The sequence below is a fragment of the Macaca mulatta genome, chromosome 10 (genome assembly GCF_049350105.2).
Source record: "Macaca mulatta isolate MMU2019108-1 chromosome 10, T2T-MMU8v2.0, whole genome shotgun sequence".
Lineage (NCBI taxonomy): Eukaryota > Metazoa > Chordata > Mammalia > Primates > Cercopithecidae > Macaca > Macaca mulatta.
The window spans coordinates 82844921-82859363 of NC_133415.1; the positions used below are offsets into that span (position 1 = coordinate 82844921).

The 14443-nt window shown below is 56.4% G+C and overlaps 1 protein-coding gene across 6 annotated transcripts in view; it reads right to left on the reverse strand.

The window, feature by feature from the left end:
- Nucleotides 1-293: 293 nt before the first annotated feature.
- SNPH (syntaphilin) overlaps nucleotides 294-14443 on the reverse strand; it is a 42165-nt gene continuing 28015 nt past the window's right edge. Inside the window, exons 3-7 of one of the 6 annotated variants that reach the window (XM_028828284.2) lie at nucleotides 13696-13723; nucleotides 12250-12895; nucleotides 11417-11524; nucleotides 7978-8127; nucleotides 294-4725 (exon numbers count right to left, since the gene is read on the reverse strand). In XM_028828284.2, the coding sequence (XP_028684117.2) occupies nucleotides 3549-4725; nucleotides 7978-8127; nucleotides 11417-11524; nucleotides 12250-12431 (1617 nt within the window). In that variant the 5' untranslated portion in view covers nucleotides 12432-12895; nucleotides 13696-13723 and the 3' untranslated portion in view covers nucleotides 294-3548. Of the gene's footprint in view, nucleotides 4726-7977; nucleotides 8128-11416; nucleotides 11624-12249; nucleotides 12896-13695; nucleotides 13724-14443 lie in introns of all 6 variants that reach the window. The other 5 variants (XM_015149317.3, XM_015149322.3, XM_015149321.3 and 2 more) reach the window with 5 other exon arrangements.

A 14443-nucleotide genomic window follows, 5' to 3' on the forward strand; every position in this document is an offset into this window, starting at 1 on the left:
TCAGGGGATGTTGGGGAGGGTGAAACGCGATGTGCTCGTGGTGCCCAGCAGGGTGTGCCATGTGGGGGCAGGGGGAGGTGGTTCCAGACCCTGAGCCTGACCCCAAGAGAGCAGTGGTGCCCCAGCCCCGCACAGCTCTCTGCTTCCCTGCATGTCGGAGGCGATCGCTGCTTGCCTGGCTTTTTCCTGTGCGAGTGCTGTGGTCCCTGTACTGGAGGAAGACGCTGTGAACCCTCCCACTGCCCCCCTTAGAGAAACCACCCGGTATAAAGAAAACAGGCCAAGGGGCTTGCTGTGTTTTCATGCTTTAATTCAGAGTTGTCTGCTGCAGGTACAACTGTCTGAACAAAAGGACAAAGGAGACAAGAGTCAAGATCCCTCCCCGCCTCCACACTTCCCACATCCCCTGAATTCTTCGTCAAAGGGATGGCATAATATGGGAGTGCACTGTGACCTGTTTGCATTGACCCCTAGGTCAGAGGGGGGTTGTGAGTTCTCTGGCCAGAGGCCCCTGGGTAGGCCTTGGCCCCAGAACCTTGCCGTTTGTCCCACCCCTCCCCAAAGTGCTGTAAGATACCCCTGTGCTAGTGGCAATTGGGAAGGGTGTGTCAGTGAGAAGCTAAGTGATCCCCTTGGGAGAAATCTACAATCGACTCCACTCAAGCCCAGCTCTCTGTGCAGAGCCCGGGCCCCAGCGTCCGATTCCTGCCTGAGCCTGGACTGGCCGGGCAGTAGGGCCACTCTGGCCCGAGCCCTAGAACTCAGGAGAAGCCACGTCTGGCCACCAGGCTCCAGAACGTGGTTCCTGGGGACATTGTTCCTCAGGACCTCATCAGCTCTGGCCAGACGCTGGGGAAAGGGGAGGCCCCAAAGATTTCTGTTTCAGAAACTGAGGGCAGGAGGAAAAGGTCGCAGCCCAACGGGATTAGGCAGGAAGGAAAAGGGTCGCTGTGGAGGGTGAGCTGTCTCGGGGGAGGCCCCACCCCATCTTTGCCCTCCCAGCCCCGTCTGTACCCTGCCTCTTCAGGGCATGGCGCCTGAGCAGCAGCTGCTGCACCTCCACCGCCTGGAGCCGCACAGGCAGCCTGCACCTTTGCATAGATGCGGGATCTGAGCACACACACACGCACTCCAGAGCTGGGCCAGGGCCACCGGCTGCCACAGTCCCAGGGCCTGTCCCAGGGCTGAGTGGGGAGCTGCTTCCTCCACTGACAAGAAGAAAAGCCCATCAAAGGCCCCAGGAGAACCCCCGAAAGAGAGGACCCTCAACACTGTGGGCCAGGGCCCTCGTGACCCACACTGGTGGTCTCAGGCCAGAATAGGAGTAGAGGGCTGCTGCTGGCTACGCTTACCTCCTCCACAGGCCTCAGGCCCAACCACAGCCCACTCCTCCACAGGTGGCTTCTCTAGCAGCAGGGACAGAGTAGACTGTGGCCCCAGCCCTGTCACATCCACCAAAACACAAGACACAACAGGAAGGCCACAGACGCAAGACACAGACAGGAGCAGAGGGGCTTGAAGCTTGACTAAATTCCAGTGGTGAAAAATAGAGAGATTTTATGTTGTCAAATATAGTTCATACATTTCTTTTCTTGGCAAAGCTTTGACTATGTCTAAGGAGACTACGCAGCTCCATGAGTGCGCAGCACAGGAGGCTGGGTCCGCGGCCAGTCCTGTTTTGGCTTTGGATTGGTTTTGTCCACTGCCCCCTCCGTGGCATGGCCACAGTGTCCTGCGGGGGCAGCCCCAGCCAGGCCTCAGGCATTTGGGTTTGGTTTGGCTGGGTTGGGGCATATTCCACAAAGGATGGCTGGTCTGAGGCCCTGACCAAGGCGGGGGGAGCTTTGGAGGCACAAAGCGTGTGGCAGAGGGGGGCTCCTGCCCTGAGGGCTGGTCCAGCTGCCCCCTCCCAGTGCATGCAGGTGCCCCGCCTCGCGTGGAGGGCACCGAACAGAAGGGCAGAGCCCATGAGTCAGGCAATGGCTGTTGGAGCATTGGGGTGAGGGCAAGCAACCTTGGCAGAGAACCAGAGTGGCCCTTAGGCTAGAGGGGCGAGTAAGACACAGGGTCCCTCCAACCCCCCAGATGTGGGGCCTCGCCTCTGAAGAGTGGGAGGGACAACCAGATGGTTGTAACCCCTGTGGGGGAAGAGGAGTGAGTTTACTTGGTAAGATAATAAAGGTAATAAGAATGTCAGCAGCGTGGCTGGGGGACTCAGTATGGTCCCGGGAAAGGAGTTGGGGCAGTGAACTTCCCAGGCCGACTGGCCTTGGGCTGGGAGCAGGGAGGCTGCAGGGTGCCTGCCGGCTCTGCCATGCCCCTGCCTGGGAAACCTATCCCAGGACACCATGCTTTGGCCTGGACGAACATCGTGGCTTCAGTACGCCATCCTGCGATTCATCCTGCCAGAGTCCCCCACCCTCCTCCAGAGGCAGATAGGTTTAAGCTTTAGGAACCCTCATCTCGGACAGCAAGCAGCCATCTCACTGGAGACCCTTGGATGGCTGAGAACCAACCCCAAAATGAACATAGTGCAAAGCAGAAGTTGGGCCCGAGGGCCCCAGAGAAACTCGGGGCAAGTTCCTGGGGGCAGTCATGGCCTCTGGCTTTTTCAGTAAGCTGTGGATTCCTGAGTCCAGCCCTGCCTCCCAGCCTGCAGATGAGACGGCCTCACCTTGGAAGACTGAGGGAGCCCCCTTGGGCTTCTGCCCCCTGCCTCCTCTTCTTGTGCTGGTGGATTCTCCAGCTGGGAGCTGGGACTCAGGCAGGCCCTCCTACCCCAGCACTGAGCTTGCCGGGCTTAGCTGCCTCACAGGAATAATGATTGACACACCCAGAAGTGCCAAGAGGAAAGGGATGACGGGAAGGCCTGGGATGAACAGACAGACACAGAACCCACACTGCCCTCCGCCACCTTGCGCCCAGCCCCGTCTCTCCTCCAGCCTGTGGCCTTGACCGAGCTCCTGAGTCCCAAGGTGGGGAGCAGTCTGGGGAGGCTGGAACGCCGGCCCAGCCCAGTGGTTCCGGCCTCTGCTCTGAGCCCTGGGTCAGTGATCTACACTTTAGGCCATGGCTGCTTCCATTTGAGGAGAGAGTGCTGGCCCAGGAGCCTGGGCTGAGGGCAAGGTGGCTTGGAAGAGCAGGTATGGAGTGAGCAGGGCGCTGGACAGGACGGTGCAGGGCAAGGGCCTGTGGGCAACTCAAGCCCGGCTTCTCCAGATAAAGACAGCCAGAGGCTTCCTGAGCAGGGCCAGCACTGTCTGAAGGGCCAGGGGGACAGAGGGCCCTCGCGCCCTCCCCTCCCTGCGATTTGTCCAGCCGGTGTGCCTCCTGCCTTGGGTCTGCCTTCCCTGCTCTCCATCGAAGCTTTGGGATGCCTTTCTCCAACCCCTGCTCCTGCCACGAGACTGTTTTAACATCCTGAAAAAAAGAAACAGTTCCACACCCAAAACTAAATAAATAAGATGATGCCCATGGGAGAAGGGAGGGGGACGGCATCCCTACAATCAGTGGTCAGGCTGCAGGCGCCGCGGCCGGAATGGGCCTCCTCAGAGCTGGGAGCTGCCGCCCGCCGGGCTGGGACTGGGCTGGCTCAGCGAGCGGCAGCTGATCCTGCGGATGGAGTGCAAGGCCACAGTGCAGCAGCCCCGAAGCAGGGAGCTGATGTTGTAGATGGGCTGGCCGTGGCGCCGCTGGGAGCGGCAAAGCCAGGCCACCGTGGGCACGGCCGGCACCACCACAGCCAGCAGATCCACGATGTAGTGGCGGCTCCAGTAACTCTTGGGCTCCTTCTCGGCTGCGGCAGCCTCCTCCTCCTCCTCCACGGGGCACACCACGCTCACCGACTGGCCAGGGTTGGGGTTGGCACCAGGCCGCTGTGGGGTGGGTCCACGGGTGATGGGCTCTGGGGCCTCTAGCTCGTCACCCACCGTCACCACCACTGCTGAATTGGGGTCTCTGGGCCCCGGAGGGTGAGCGTCCAGCTCTGGGCACCCGTCCCCTGACTCAGGGTCTGTCCCACAGACCTGGGCCTGGGTCACTTTCTCCAGGATGGTGTCAAGGTCAGGCTGGTACTGCACGAAGTCTGTCTGGATGGCACGCTCCTGCATGCAGCTGGCCTGCACGCCAGCCTCCATGCCACACAGCAGCTTCTCATAGGTGTTGCTGGCGGGGAAGCGGGGGCCCAGGCCAAAGGAGCTGTGCAGCGAGGTCTCCTCGGTGCCACAGTCCACCCCGGACGACAGCAGGCTGCTGGCCTCCAGGGCGTCCGTCCGGCTCAGTGTGTCATCAGCTGCCGCAAAGCCACTGTCTGCCCCATCCTCAGCAGAGCCATTGGAGGGATCGCCCGGCTGGCGGTCACCACAGACGGCTGGGTCACTCAGCTTGGTGTAGGTGGAGCTGCGGGTGAGGGAGCGGGCAGGGGACCCGCCGGCTGACTCCCCGGTGCCATCCTCCTTGGCCATGCCGTTCTGGGCCACCTCCATGCTATGCAGCAGAGTCTCCAGCTTCTTGTTCTGGATGTTGATGTCCACGAAGTACTTCTGCAGCCCCTTGTCCTTGTCAATCAGGTTGTTCTTGACAGTGTCAATGACCTGCTTGAGCTGCTTGATCTCCTTTCGGGCTTCCTTCAGGGCCAGCTGGGCCTCCACGCGGTGGCACTCCTCCTCAATCCAGTCCTCCTGCATGCGAGACAGCTGCGTCTTCAGGTCATCAATCTCCGTGTCCCTGTGAGCCGAGGAGACACACACACGCTCACTGCCTGCCTGCCTGGTCTGTCGCCTGCCTGGTCTGTCACCGCCAAGGAGAGGCAAGGAGAGGAAAATGTTGCCAAAGATGAAGGGCCCTGTGCTGCTGTGGCTCAGAGCCCAAAACAGAAGGACAAACTCAACGCCTTTTTATTATAGGTGGGAATGAGAGTGGCTGGGGAGAGGGGCTGGGGGGTGAAGACAGGAGAAGCCTCCGCCTGGAGAGGGAAGAAAGGTCGGAGGAGACGCCACTCGTATTCCTTCCCCAATCCCCTCCCCAGAATGCAGACGACTCTCAACATTCAAATCCATCATCTAGAGAAGAGACTAGACAACAAAGATCCTTATAAGTTTTATAGCTACTCCTATAAAAACCTAATAAAATCTTAATGTAAAACCACAAAAACTAGGCAGAAAATCTCTGCTCTATAGAAAGTGATGTAGCCTCCTACTAAAGCAGGTTGTAGAAAGTTTCAGTGGAGGAATATTTGGCCAGAGACCCCTGGGGAGAGAAATGAGCCTTCAATGTTGGGGGAGGCTGATGATTTTACATCATCCCTCATGCAGAGCGATGAGAAGTGGTGGGTGGAATAGGGGAGAATGATGAGAACAGGGTGACTCTCATCTATCCATGCTAGAAGCTTCTTCTTTGTATCTTTGTATCTCCTTGTATCTTTGTATCTTAAAGAGGAAAGGCTGAAAAGATCAATGAGAAAGGCACAGAGTTACTCCTAAGAGACAAGGGCAAGCACCAGGTGAACAAGACAGTCAGCAGACTCTTGTCCAGAAAGGCTCAGGCTTTTCAAATTCCCGAGTCACAGATGAATCCAGGGGTGCAAGGGGAGGGAGGTAAGTTAGAAAAATATCCCATCAGATCTAGAGGTAAAACCAGAGTGAGACAGAAGGCAACTGATTAACACTAGTGAGGCAGAAGGAAAAGCATCCAGGAGACGTCAAACCCCGTCCTGAGCATTTGTGCTCACTTCCTAGTGGCAGCCCGCATGAGCCCCCTCAGCCTAAACCCTACATTCCCATCAGTAAAATCTACAAATGCCGTGGCTGTCACTCTGGGGTTTATCAGCCCAGCAGAGTGACCGTCCCAGATCAAGCACCATATACTTTTCAAAACCAGATCAGAAATTTCCTTCAGGAAATGGGCCCAGGAATCTCATTCCACAATATGCTGGAGGGACTGGGGGCTGAGGGGATGCAGCGGCCACAAAGGTCAGCAATGGTATCACCTAGAAGGCCCCACCCACCCATGAGGACACAGCTGGAGCTGCTTAGAGTACCAATAACAGACAAGGCAACAGGTACTGGGGAGCAGGAGATACCTGGTCTTCACCCTTCTTGCCTCCAGGTGGGGGGCCCACTCTAGGTAACCCTCTTGGCCTCTCACCCTGCTCCTCACTCACACCTCACCCTGGGAGAAAGAGTGAGTTTGAAAGAAGGAACTGGGCATGATCCACTCAGCCAGTCTCTGCCTCTCTCCTTCTTGGGGCCCAGCCAAACCCCAGGGAGCCATGGCTTCGAGCCCTGTCCATACCTCAGTGGGCATCACATTTGAAGGGCGTCTTGAAGAATACGTTTGCCCAGGGAGCAAGATGGGGGCAGGGCATCTCAAGTGGTGGGGACACAGATATGAGAGCACAGAGGTGCAAAAGCACATGGTGTCTTTGAGGAACAGAAGGTGGGCCACTGCGGGAAGCACAGGCATGAAACTCAGTATGGAGAGTGTGGGGAGACTGACAATACTTCATGTAGAGACCTGCCATAGGTTCCTGTGGGAGTAACAGGCCACAGTGACCAGGGAGTCAAGGTGTGAGCAAAGCCACGCCAGGGCATCCTGCCCAAACCACACAGGGCAGATGGTCTGCTCTAAGCCATGGGGCTGGCCCTAGAAATGAAGCTGGGAGATGGGCCATCTGCTCCCTGAGGCATTAGTGCAAAAGGCCACGCAGGTCCTGGGCATCACTGGGAAGATGAGGGAAAATAAAAATAGAAATCCTCAAATCCTCGCTCTGCAGACAATGAAGCTCGCTGAATGCTACCCGTAACCGCCTGCAGTTTAAAACCACAACCAATCCAAACCGGGTTGGCTGCTTGGCAGAGCTGTGGTCAAGAACGATGTGGTCATGCATACAGCATGATCCCATTTATATGAAATGTCCAGAACAGACAAATCCATAGAGACAGAAAAATTAGTGGTTGCCAGGAACTAGGGCAGTTGGAGATAAATTGGGGGTGATTGCTTAATGGGAATGGGGTTTATTTTGAGGTGATAGAAATATTTATGAAATTAGATAGTGGTAATGGTTGCAAAATTCTGTGACTGTACTAACAATCATCCAACTGTACACTTTTGATAGGTGATTTGTATGGTATGCAAGTTGCATTGCAATAAAGCTGCTGTGTATAAAAAAAAAAAGAAAGGAAAAAAGGAGCGATCATCATGCCCGCTCTGAGCTCCAGCCCCACACAGCACCTTGTCCAGCTCACAATAGGCTGCACGTTTGCATAGACACAGTCCAGAGAAGGATAGTTAAGACAATGGGAGATCACCACCCTGAAGTGTAGATCACAAAGATGAAGCCACTGGGCTGGAGGGTAGAAGCTGGGAGGGTAGGGATTACGCACTTGAGAATGAGCTCAGACAGGCCTGTGGGGGCTCCTGGGAGACACCTGGGCTGGGGAAGAGCTCAGCAAAAGGCTTCTCATGATCATCCTCCACAGCAGGAAGTAGATGAGGAGAAAGGTTTCTGGGGCCTGAAGTCGAGGTTGGCCACAAGCCCTCTGGCGACTCACTCAGGAGAAGCAAGGAAGGATAAAGAGTTGTTTCTCCCCCACAAAAGAGACAAGTAAGTCAGAAAGAAGCCCTGTGCTCCAACTCCTGGAAGTCGGGAGCCAGAGGAAAAGAAGTAGCCAGAGGGGCCGCCAGGCTGTAGCTGGGAGAGGACAGCACAGGCCGGAGGCCCCACAGGATAGGCCCTCATGGGAAACCGCTCCCACCTGGCCCCCAGCAGCCTGGTGGAGCAGTCAAGGTGAGTAGCTGCTGGGGATGAGGGTCTGCAAGTGGGCTCAAAAGAGGCTTTGCTGGGAAGGAGACAGCAGATGGATGCTGGGAGACCCCCAGCCACTCCTCCTTCCAAGAGGCACGCCAGGGCCCTGGTTTCTCTGAGTGTGGAGCTAGCTGGTGGGGTGCCCCCAGGGCTGCTCGTGGCCACCTGCTCACCGGTCCTGGAGCCGGTCCTGCGTGTCCTTCAGCCGGGCTTTCAGGTGCCGGATGCACACCTCTTTCTGCTGCAGGGGGGTCAGGTACTGCTCCGGGGTCGGGGGCTTGATGCCATGGTTGTCACTGCACAGCGTGTATTTCATGGAGCGCCTGCAAGGGGATGCCCATCATCAGGGAGGGAGGAAGAGGTCAGGCAAGGCACAGGTGGTTTACCTCTGGGGAGCAAGGGGACGCCAGCCTCACCACCCCTGGCCACCAGATGGCTCCAAGCCAGGCCTCCCACACAAGGCAGGAGAACCCTCAGCCTTCTGGCAGGTGGGTTTCAGTAGAGTTCCTCTAAGTGAAAACCAGTGTCAGGATGCAGGCTTCCGGGCTGCTCTAGTTATGGCTGGGTGGGGAGATATATCCCAGAGCACATGTGTAAGCCTGGAACCAGGCCAAGCGCTTGACCAATGCCGTCAATCCTTACAGCAACCCTGGAAGTAGGGACTGTCTTCATCTTTTAGAGGGGCCGCTGGCCTCAGAGAGGTTAGCTCTTGCCCCGAGGCCCTCAGGCAATCCCAGTGGTGCATCCCAGAACCCAGGTACCTCGTCTTCCAACCCAGAGAATGAGCCTGAAGGCTGGAAACTCAGGTGTAAGTGGCAGATTCTGGGTCTGCATGGCAGCCAAGGACTCACCTCCTCAGAGGAGGTTCTAGAGAGGTGGAGGCAGAAGCTCTCCTCTCTAGAACCAAGACCCCTCACAGCCTGGGGACAGGGAAGGCAGACAGGCGCAGGCACAGCTCTCTCCACACACGCCCTGGCACTCTCACTCCTCAGCCCCGCTGTGTACATGTGGGTGTGCACTACATGCATGCACACTTCCTGGGATGTCAATTCCCAGTCCGTTCGCACCTACATGCCCACAAACATGGAGACACACTTGTGCCTCGCAGCTACTCACAGGTACTAGGGCACCAGCCCAGGCACATGTTCACACTTTCACCTCCGGGGGACACATGGGAGCACAAACGTGAATACCTGCCAGCTCTGGGCAGGGACCTGTCCACTGCGGTACTCTGGGGTGGCAGCAGGCTGGACGTGCACTGCTCCCAGCACAGGGCGACACTGACATGGTACCCTACCAGGGCAAAGGAGAAGGAATTGCCACCCAGAGGGCAGTCAGGTGCCAGTAGGGGAGGGAGGGCCAGGCTTTCAGAGGGAAGGAGAACTCCCCAACTCCACAACAGACTATGGCCCAGCCAGCTCTACTCTCAGCATCCTGGCTGCCGGTTGTTCTGCTCATAAAGAAACCTTGGATCTTGGCTTAAAACCTGGACATGTTCTCACGCGACTAGAGACTCAGGCCTTGTTCCCATCCATCCAACTCTGCTCCTTGAGGGGAGAGTGACTGGCAGGTCTAGGGAGGGGCAATGCCCCTTTATGAGCCTGGAAAAGGCAGGCCCTGGTGAGGCCCATTTGCTGAAGCAGCCAAGCTGGAGGCAGTTTTAAAAGTTCCATGGATGCTGTATAGTGTTTACCGAGGAAGAAGTACTTGTAAGTTGTAAACTGTCAAAGAGAAAGTGGTTACAGAAGTTGAATGAGACATGGTTTTCTTCTATGTACCCACCTCATGGCCCCTAGGTTAACTCAAGCCAAGTCACGCAGGTCTCCTCTCTGCTTGGCAAGGGGTGGAGGAGTCACCCCTTGGCAAGGGGTGGTAGGAGTGGGGAAACCAAGATTAGCTAAACTAGTAAGGATTGAGGATTAGAGAGGAAGTAACTATTTTACATTTTTCATTTTGCTTTCATGAGTATTTTTCCCCAATATAAAATTTAACACATACACATTTTTAGTCACTAGCTCTATCTTTGTAAAATATATGTAAGTATACATATATATATAAACTAAAATTAGAAAAAAAAATATGCTACGGTGCATGTTTCTCAGCTATTCCTGCCTTGGAAAGCCTGGCTTTTTGCAGAGGGGACCTAACTGTGGCCCCACTGCTCACCCAGGGGCAGCAACCTTCACTGTGGGTAAGAAGACTGGGAGCAATTCTCAGCCCCGGGGTTGGGATTATCTCCATGGGCTGCAGTTATGAGATGTGTTACAAAATCCGTTACTAATAGAAAAGTATTAAGTTGCCAATTATATGGTTTTCAAAATGTAAGTTAACACCTTACTCCTATGTCCCCCAGTCTCTGGGGTGGTGTTACAGCCAGGATGCTGGGGTATGGGTCCTGCACATGGGTGTTACCCATCACATGTGTCATGATGGAAATCTAAGAGCTGCTGTTTCAGTGGCTCGGGACATCGAGTCACACAAATGACATCCTCTCCACTGAGCCCTCCCAGGAGGTGCTCCAGCCATGGGAGCCGCAGGCCGGGCATCTCCTGGCCTTAAGTCAGATCAAAGCTCTAACGACAGGAGGTATCAACTATCGGCCAACTAGGATGCACAGGCGGTGTGTAGATATCAAGTCACTGAAGCTTCTGAGTTATTAGCTCCACTTTAAAGAAAGGAAATGGAGGCTGAAGACAGGAAGAGACCAAATCCAGAGCCTATGCTCATCCCCACATGCCCCAACCTCTCACTTGTATTTCAATGCTGGGGAAGCAGGACAAGGCCTACCATGATAGCTCTTGCTTCCTGGTCTTCAAGGACCCACAGCTCCCCTACACCTGCTTCTCCAACATGATCCTGCTTTGTGAGTCCAAGTTCACCTCACCCAAGACTACAACTTGGCATCTGCTGCATTCATAACATTTCGCCTTCCAAGCCAATTCCACCTCTGCCACTCTCAAAGTGTTCCCCTGAGAAGTGCATGATGGTAGACGCTGTAGGCTGCTTCCCAGCACTCATCTTGCTTTCTTCGTAGCAGAACCCTCATTTTGTCTGGGGTGGTGCTGTTCTGGGGAAGACACTAATTGGCCCTGCAGCTAGAGTTATTCACATGACCCAGTTCCAGCCAGCAAGAACTGGCAGGATTTGGGGGCAAGGTGTCCCTCTCAGAAAAACAACCTCTGAGGAGGGCTTTGGTCCTTTCCACCTGTTCCTTCCCGGAGGGCAGGCCTGATACCTGGAGGTACAGAAGCCACCTGTGATGACAAAGACAAAAGCTGTACACTAAGGATGGTGGAGCATGGAGAGAAGGCATGGGGTCCTGACACTTCAGGGAGCTGCTAACCCCTGGCTCCTTATTCTACAAGCATCACCCCTAGTTTGTTTAAGCCACTGTATTTTTTTTTTTAATGTACAGCTGCATATTGTCATATCCATCTTACAGACAGGAACTGAGGCTCATAAAGGAGAAGTGACCTGCTCAAGGTCACACAGCCAGCGACTATGCTGGCGTCGGGGGTGGTTAGAACACGATCCTGCTCCCCTACCTGCCCCACCCCAGGACAACCTGTTCCCAGCCAGCAGGGCCAGGACCAGAGAGGAGGGGCCAATTACCTTGGCGTGGGACTGCTGTCACTGCCCTTGTAGGAGCCGGAATTGCTGCTGCTGCTGAGCGAAGAGGTGCCGTAGGCATCCCGCACGCTCACGGGTGGAGAGGTGCGCCTGGAGGCAGGAAGAAGAGGCAGGTGCTCGTTCTGGCTGGCGGGCAGCTGCGGACACTGGGCGAACACTGCCAGGCCGCTGCGGCCCAAAGTGCCCCCGCTTTGGGGTCACCGCAGGGGAGAGAAGCAGGGAGAGAGAGACGCACAGACAGGGGTGACAGAACAGACAGTGCAAATCAAGATGGAAAACCAGAAGAAGGCTGGTCCTCCTGGCTCCCCAGGGACAAGAATGGAGGCCGGCAGGGCTGCGGGGCAAGGGTGGGGCCTCATATGTGCTTATCAAGGTCCTCAACTTCTGGGGTTCCCCAAACCCAGGGGAGGAGATCCCTGCATAGATTGAGACAGAGGTGGAAAAGAATGGGGCATACAGGGGTGGGGACAGGAGGAGGGACCCCCGGAGGTAAAAATCAAGGGACACCAGGTGAGTCTGAGTGGATGACTACACGACTCCCCTCCAGTCATTGTGAAAAATCAAACAGTATTGATGAGGCTACTGTTGGTAGGAATCCAGTGGTTTACGCGTTCCGAGAACTCTCACATCCACTCTGTGTCATTTGAGCCATTGAATAGTTCCAGGAGGAGGCAGGTGTTAGCAAGCCCATTTTAAAGATGGGAATGGGAAATGATTTGCTCAAAGACACACTGCAAGTCGGTGGCAGGTGGAGACAGGCCCGCGCCCGCCTCCCGCCCTCCGAAGCCTAGGCTCTGAGCAAGGGGGAGACTCACCTGCGGGATCCAGCAGAGGTCCGTCGACTTCCCGGCAGGGACATGGCCATGAGGCTGCGGGTCCGAGTAAGTGGTGGGATGGGTGGTATCCCAGGGGCTGAGGAGAGAGGGCGGGTTGGGGGGCCCGCAGAAAGGGCCGGGCCAGGCCACGTCATCCTCTCGCTGGGGCCGCTGCCCGGCATGGCTTCTCTTCTCACCCTTCGGCAGGACACCCCAGGAGCGAGGGCCTGGCAGGCCACGGCTGCCTCCACCAGTGAATTGAATGGGGCTGGTGCACAGGTTCCCACCACCCAACTTAAAACCACAACTGTCAGGAGTGGCTAAAAATCATCAGTCCAACCCTGTGTTCTCCAGATGAGTGAATGTGCCCCAGACAGAGTGAAGGCTGTGCCCAAGGTCACAGAGGCTTCAGGAACAGGGCCTCCTGACTGCTGGTACTGAGTCTTCTACTCTACAAGCCAGGCCTGCTTCTTCCCCTGGACCCTGATACTCAGACCCACACACCCCCTTGCTGTTCAGTCCTCCCTCTCTGGTAGGGGCTGCAGGCCGTAGGACTCCTGGAGCAGGACCAGGAACCCCGAATTAGGATGGGCTGGTCTCGCCGACCATCACCTTCCCAGTTGGCGCGTGGTTCGGGGCTTCCCGTCTACAGGGGAGACAAGACAGACCAACATACCAGCACATGTGTAGAAAGACATATGGATACACACCAACACGAGAAGGTACCATGTCCCTGCCATTCCAAGACGTGCCACACGTGCCTCCACGAATGTGCTCAGGCAGCCAGCCCATGGCACAGGACATGCAGCCAGGCCCTCCCGCACCCACACGGCACACAGGCATATCTGCACCCACCCATGCAATGCGCATGCTGGTTTTGGCATCTACCAGGAATGTAGGGGCACAGACTTAAAGCAGAAGAGCACTGGGGTGGATGGGAGCAGAGGCCCTCCGCTGCGGGTGTCCCAGTGAGTGGACCCAGGAGGAAGCGTTCATGTCTAGAAAGACCCATCACTGGGCCTCTTGCTAAGTGGGCAGGTAGACTCAAGCCCCTGGTTCCTGCCCCCGAGTCCTCAGGCTTCTTTCCTGGGTAGAGGCTTGGGCTCCAAGGGCAGCCTTTCCGGGGTTTCAGGAGAGGAGAGGCCCCATGCTGGGCTGGATTTTCGCTGTTGTGAGGAAGAGGGCTATACTGGGCATTAGCCCAGAGTTACTGGAGTCTGGGGCAGAGTGGTGAACCTGGGCTCTTTGCAGCCAATGTGCTGGTCCTGTGCCAGCTCCAGAGACCTCAGTCCCCTCTTTCCACGCTCACAGCAGGGACTGGGGACAGCAGCCTGGGTTCCAGGAGACTTGGCTGAGGATGTCATGCCCGGACCTCTCCCCATGCTGGAGGGAAGCATTCACCGAGCCCCACTCCACACCAGACCTCGTGCCAACCACGCTACGTACATTATGCCATTGACTCCTCTCAACAACCCTATGAGGAAGTGCTGTGATTAGTCCCCTTTTACAGATAAGGAATCCAGCCACCGAGAGGGAAGGACTTGGCCAAGTCACATCCCAGGTGTGTGGCAGAGCCAATATCGAAACCCGGTCAACATCAGATGCTGAGGGGCTGGATCTCAAACCCCAGAGTCTCTGGCCCGGGGACCACCCCCTTCCCACGTCAGGGCCTCCCTGGAGCCTGGTCATCCCAGCCAGTGGCGGGGCTGCCTCCTGAGTGGACAAAGGCACTGCTCAGATGGCCTGTTTCCTGGCGGGGACATAGAACACGGCCTGTTCCCCTGGAGGGTCTGGACACAGCCAGCATTGTCTGCCTGGAGGTGTCGGGTGCTGGGCTGCAGGACCTGCCGACACCACGCTTGTCACCTGAGCTGCTTGCCCCAGCTTGGCAATGCTTCCCACTCATCATGCCCCAGTCACCCAGGCAGGGCCTCCTGGAACTGTAGGGCTGGCCCCTAGAGTAGGAACCATGGAGGAGGGGTGATTTGGGGGTGAGAGGACATCAGTGCTCCTCCATGCTTATGAGGATGGCCATAAATGGCTCACTGCCTCCTGGGCACAGGAAGATCTTGACAGCTTAGGGTGCAGAGGGAGACATGGGTAAGGGCTCCAAGGATCACCTGCCATTGACTGAATCCTTCTGTGGCAAGGTGGCCATGCTGAGTGCTCTCGTCTGCCTTGGCCCATTACTTCA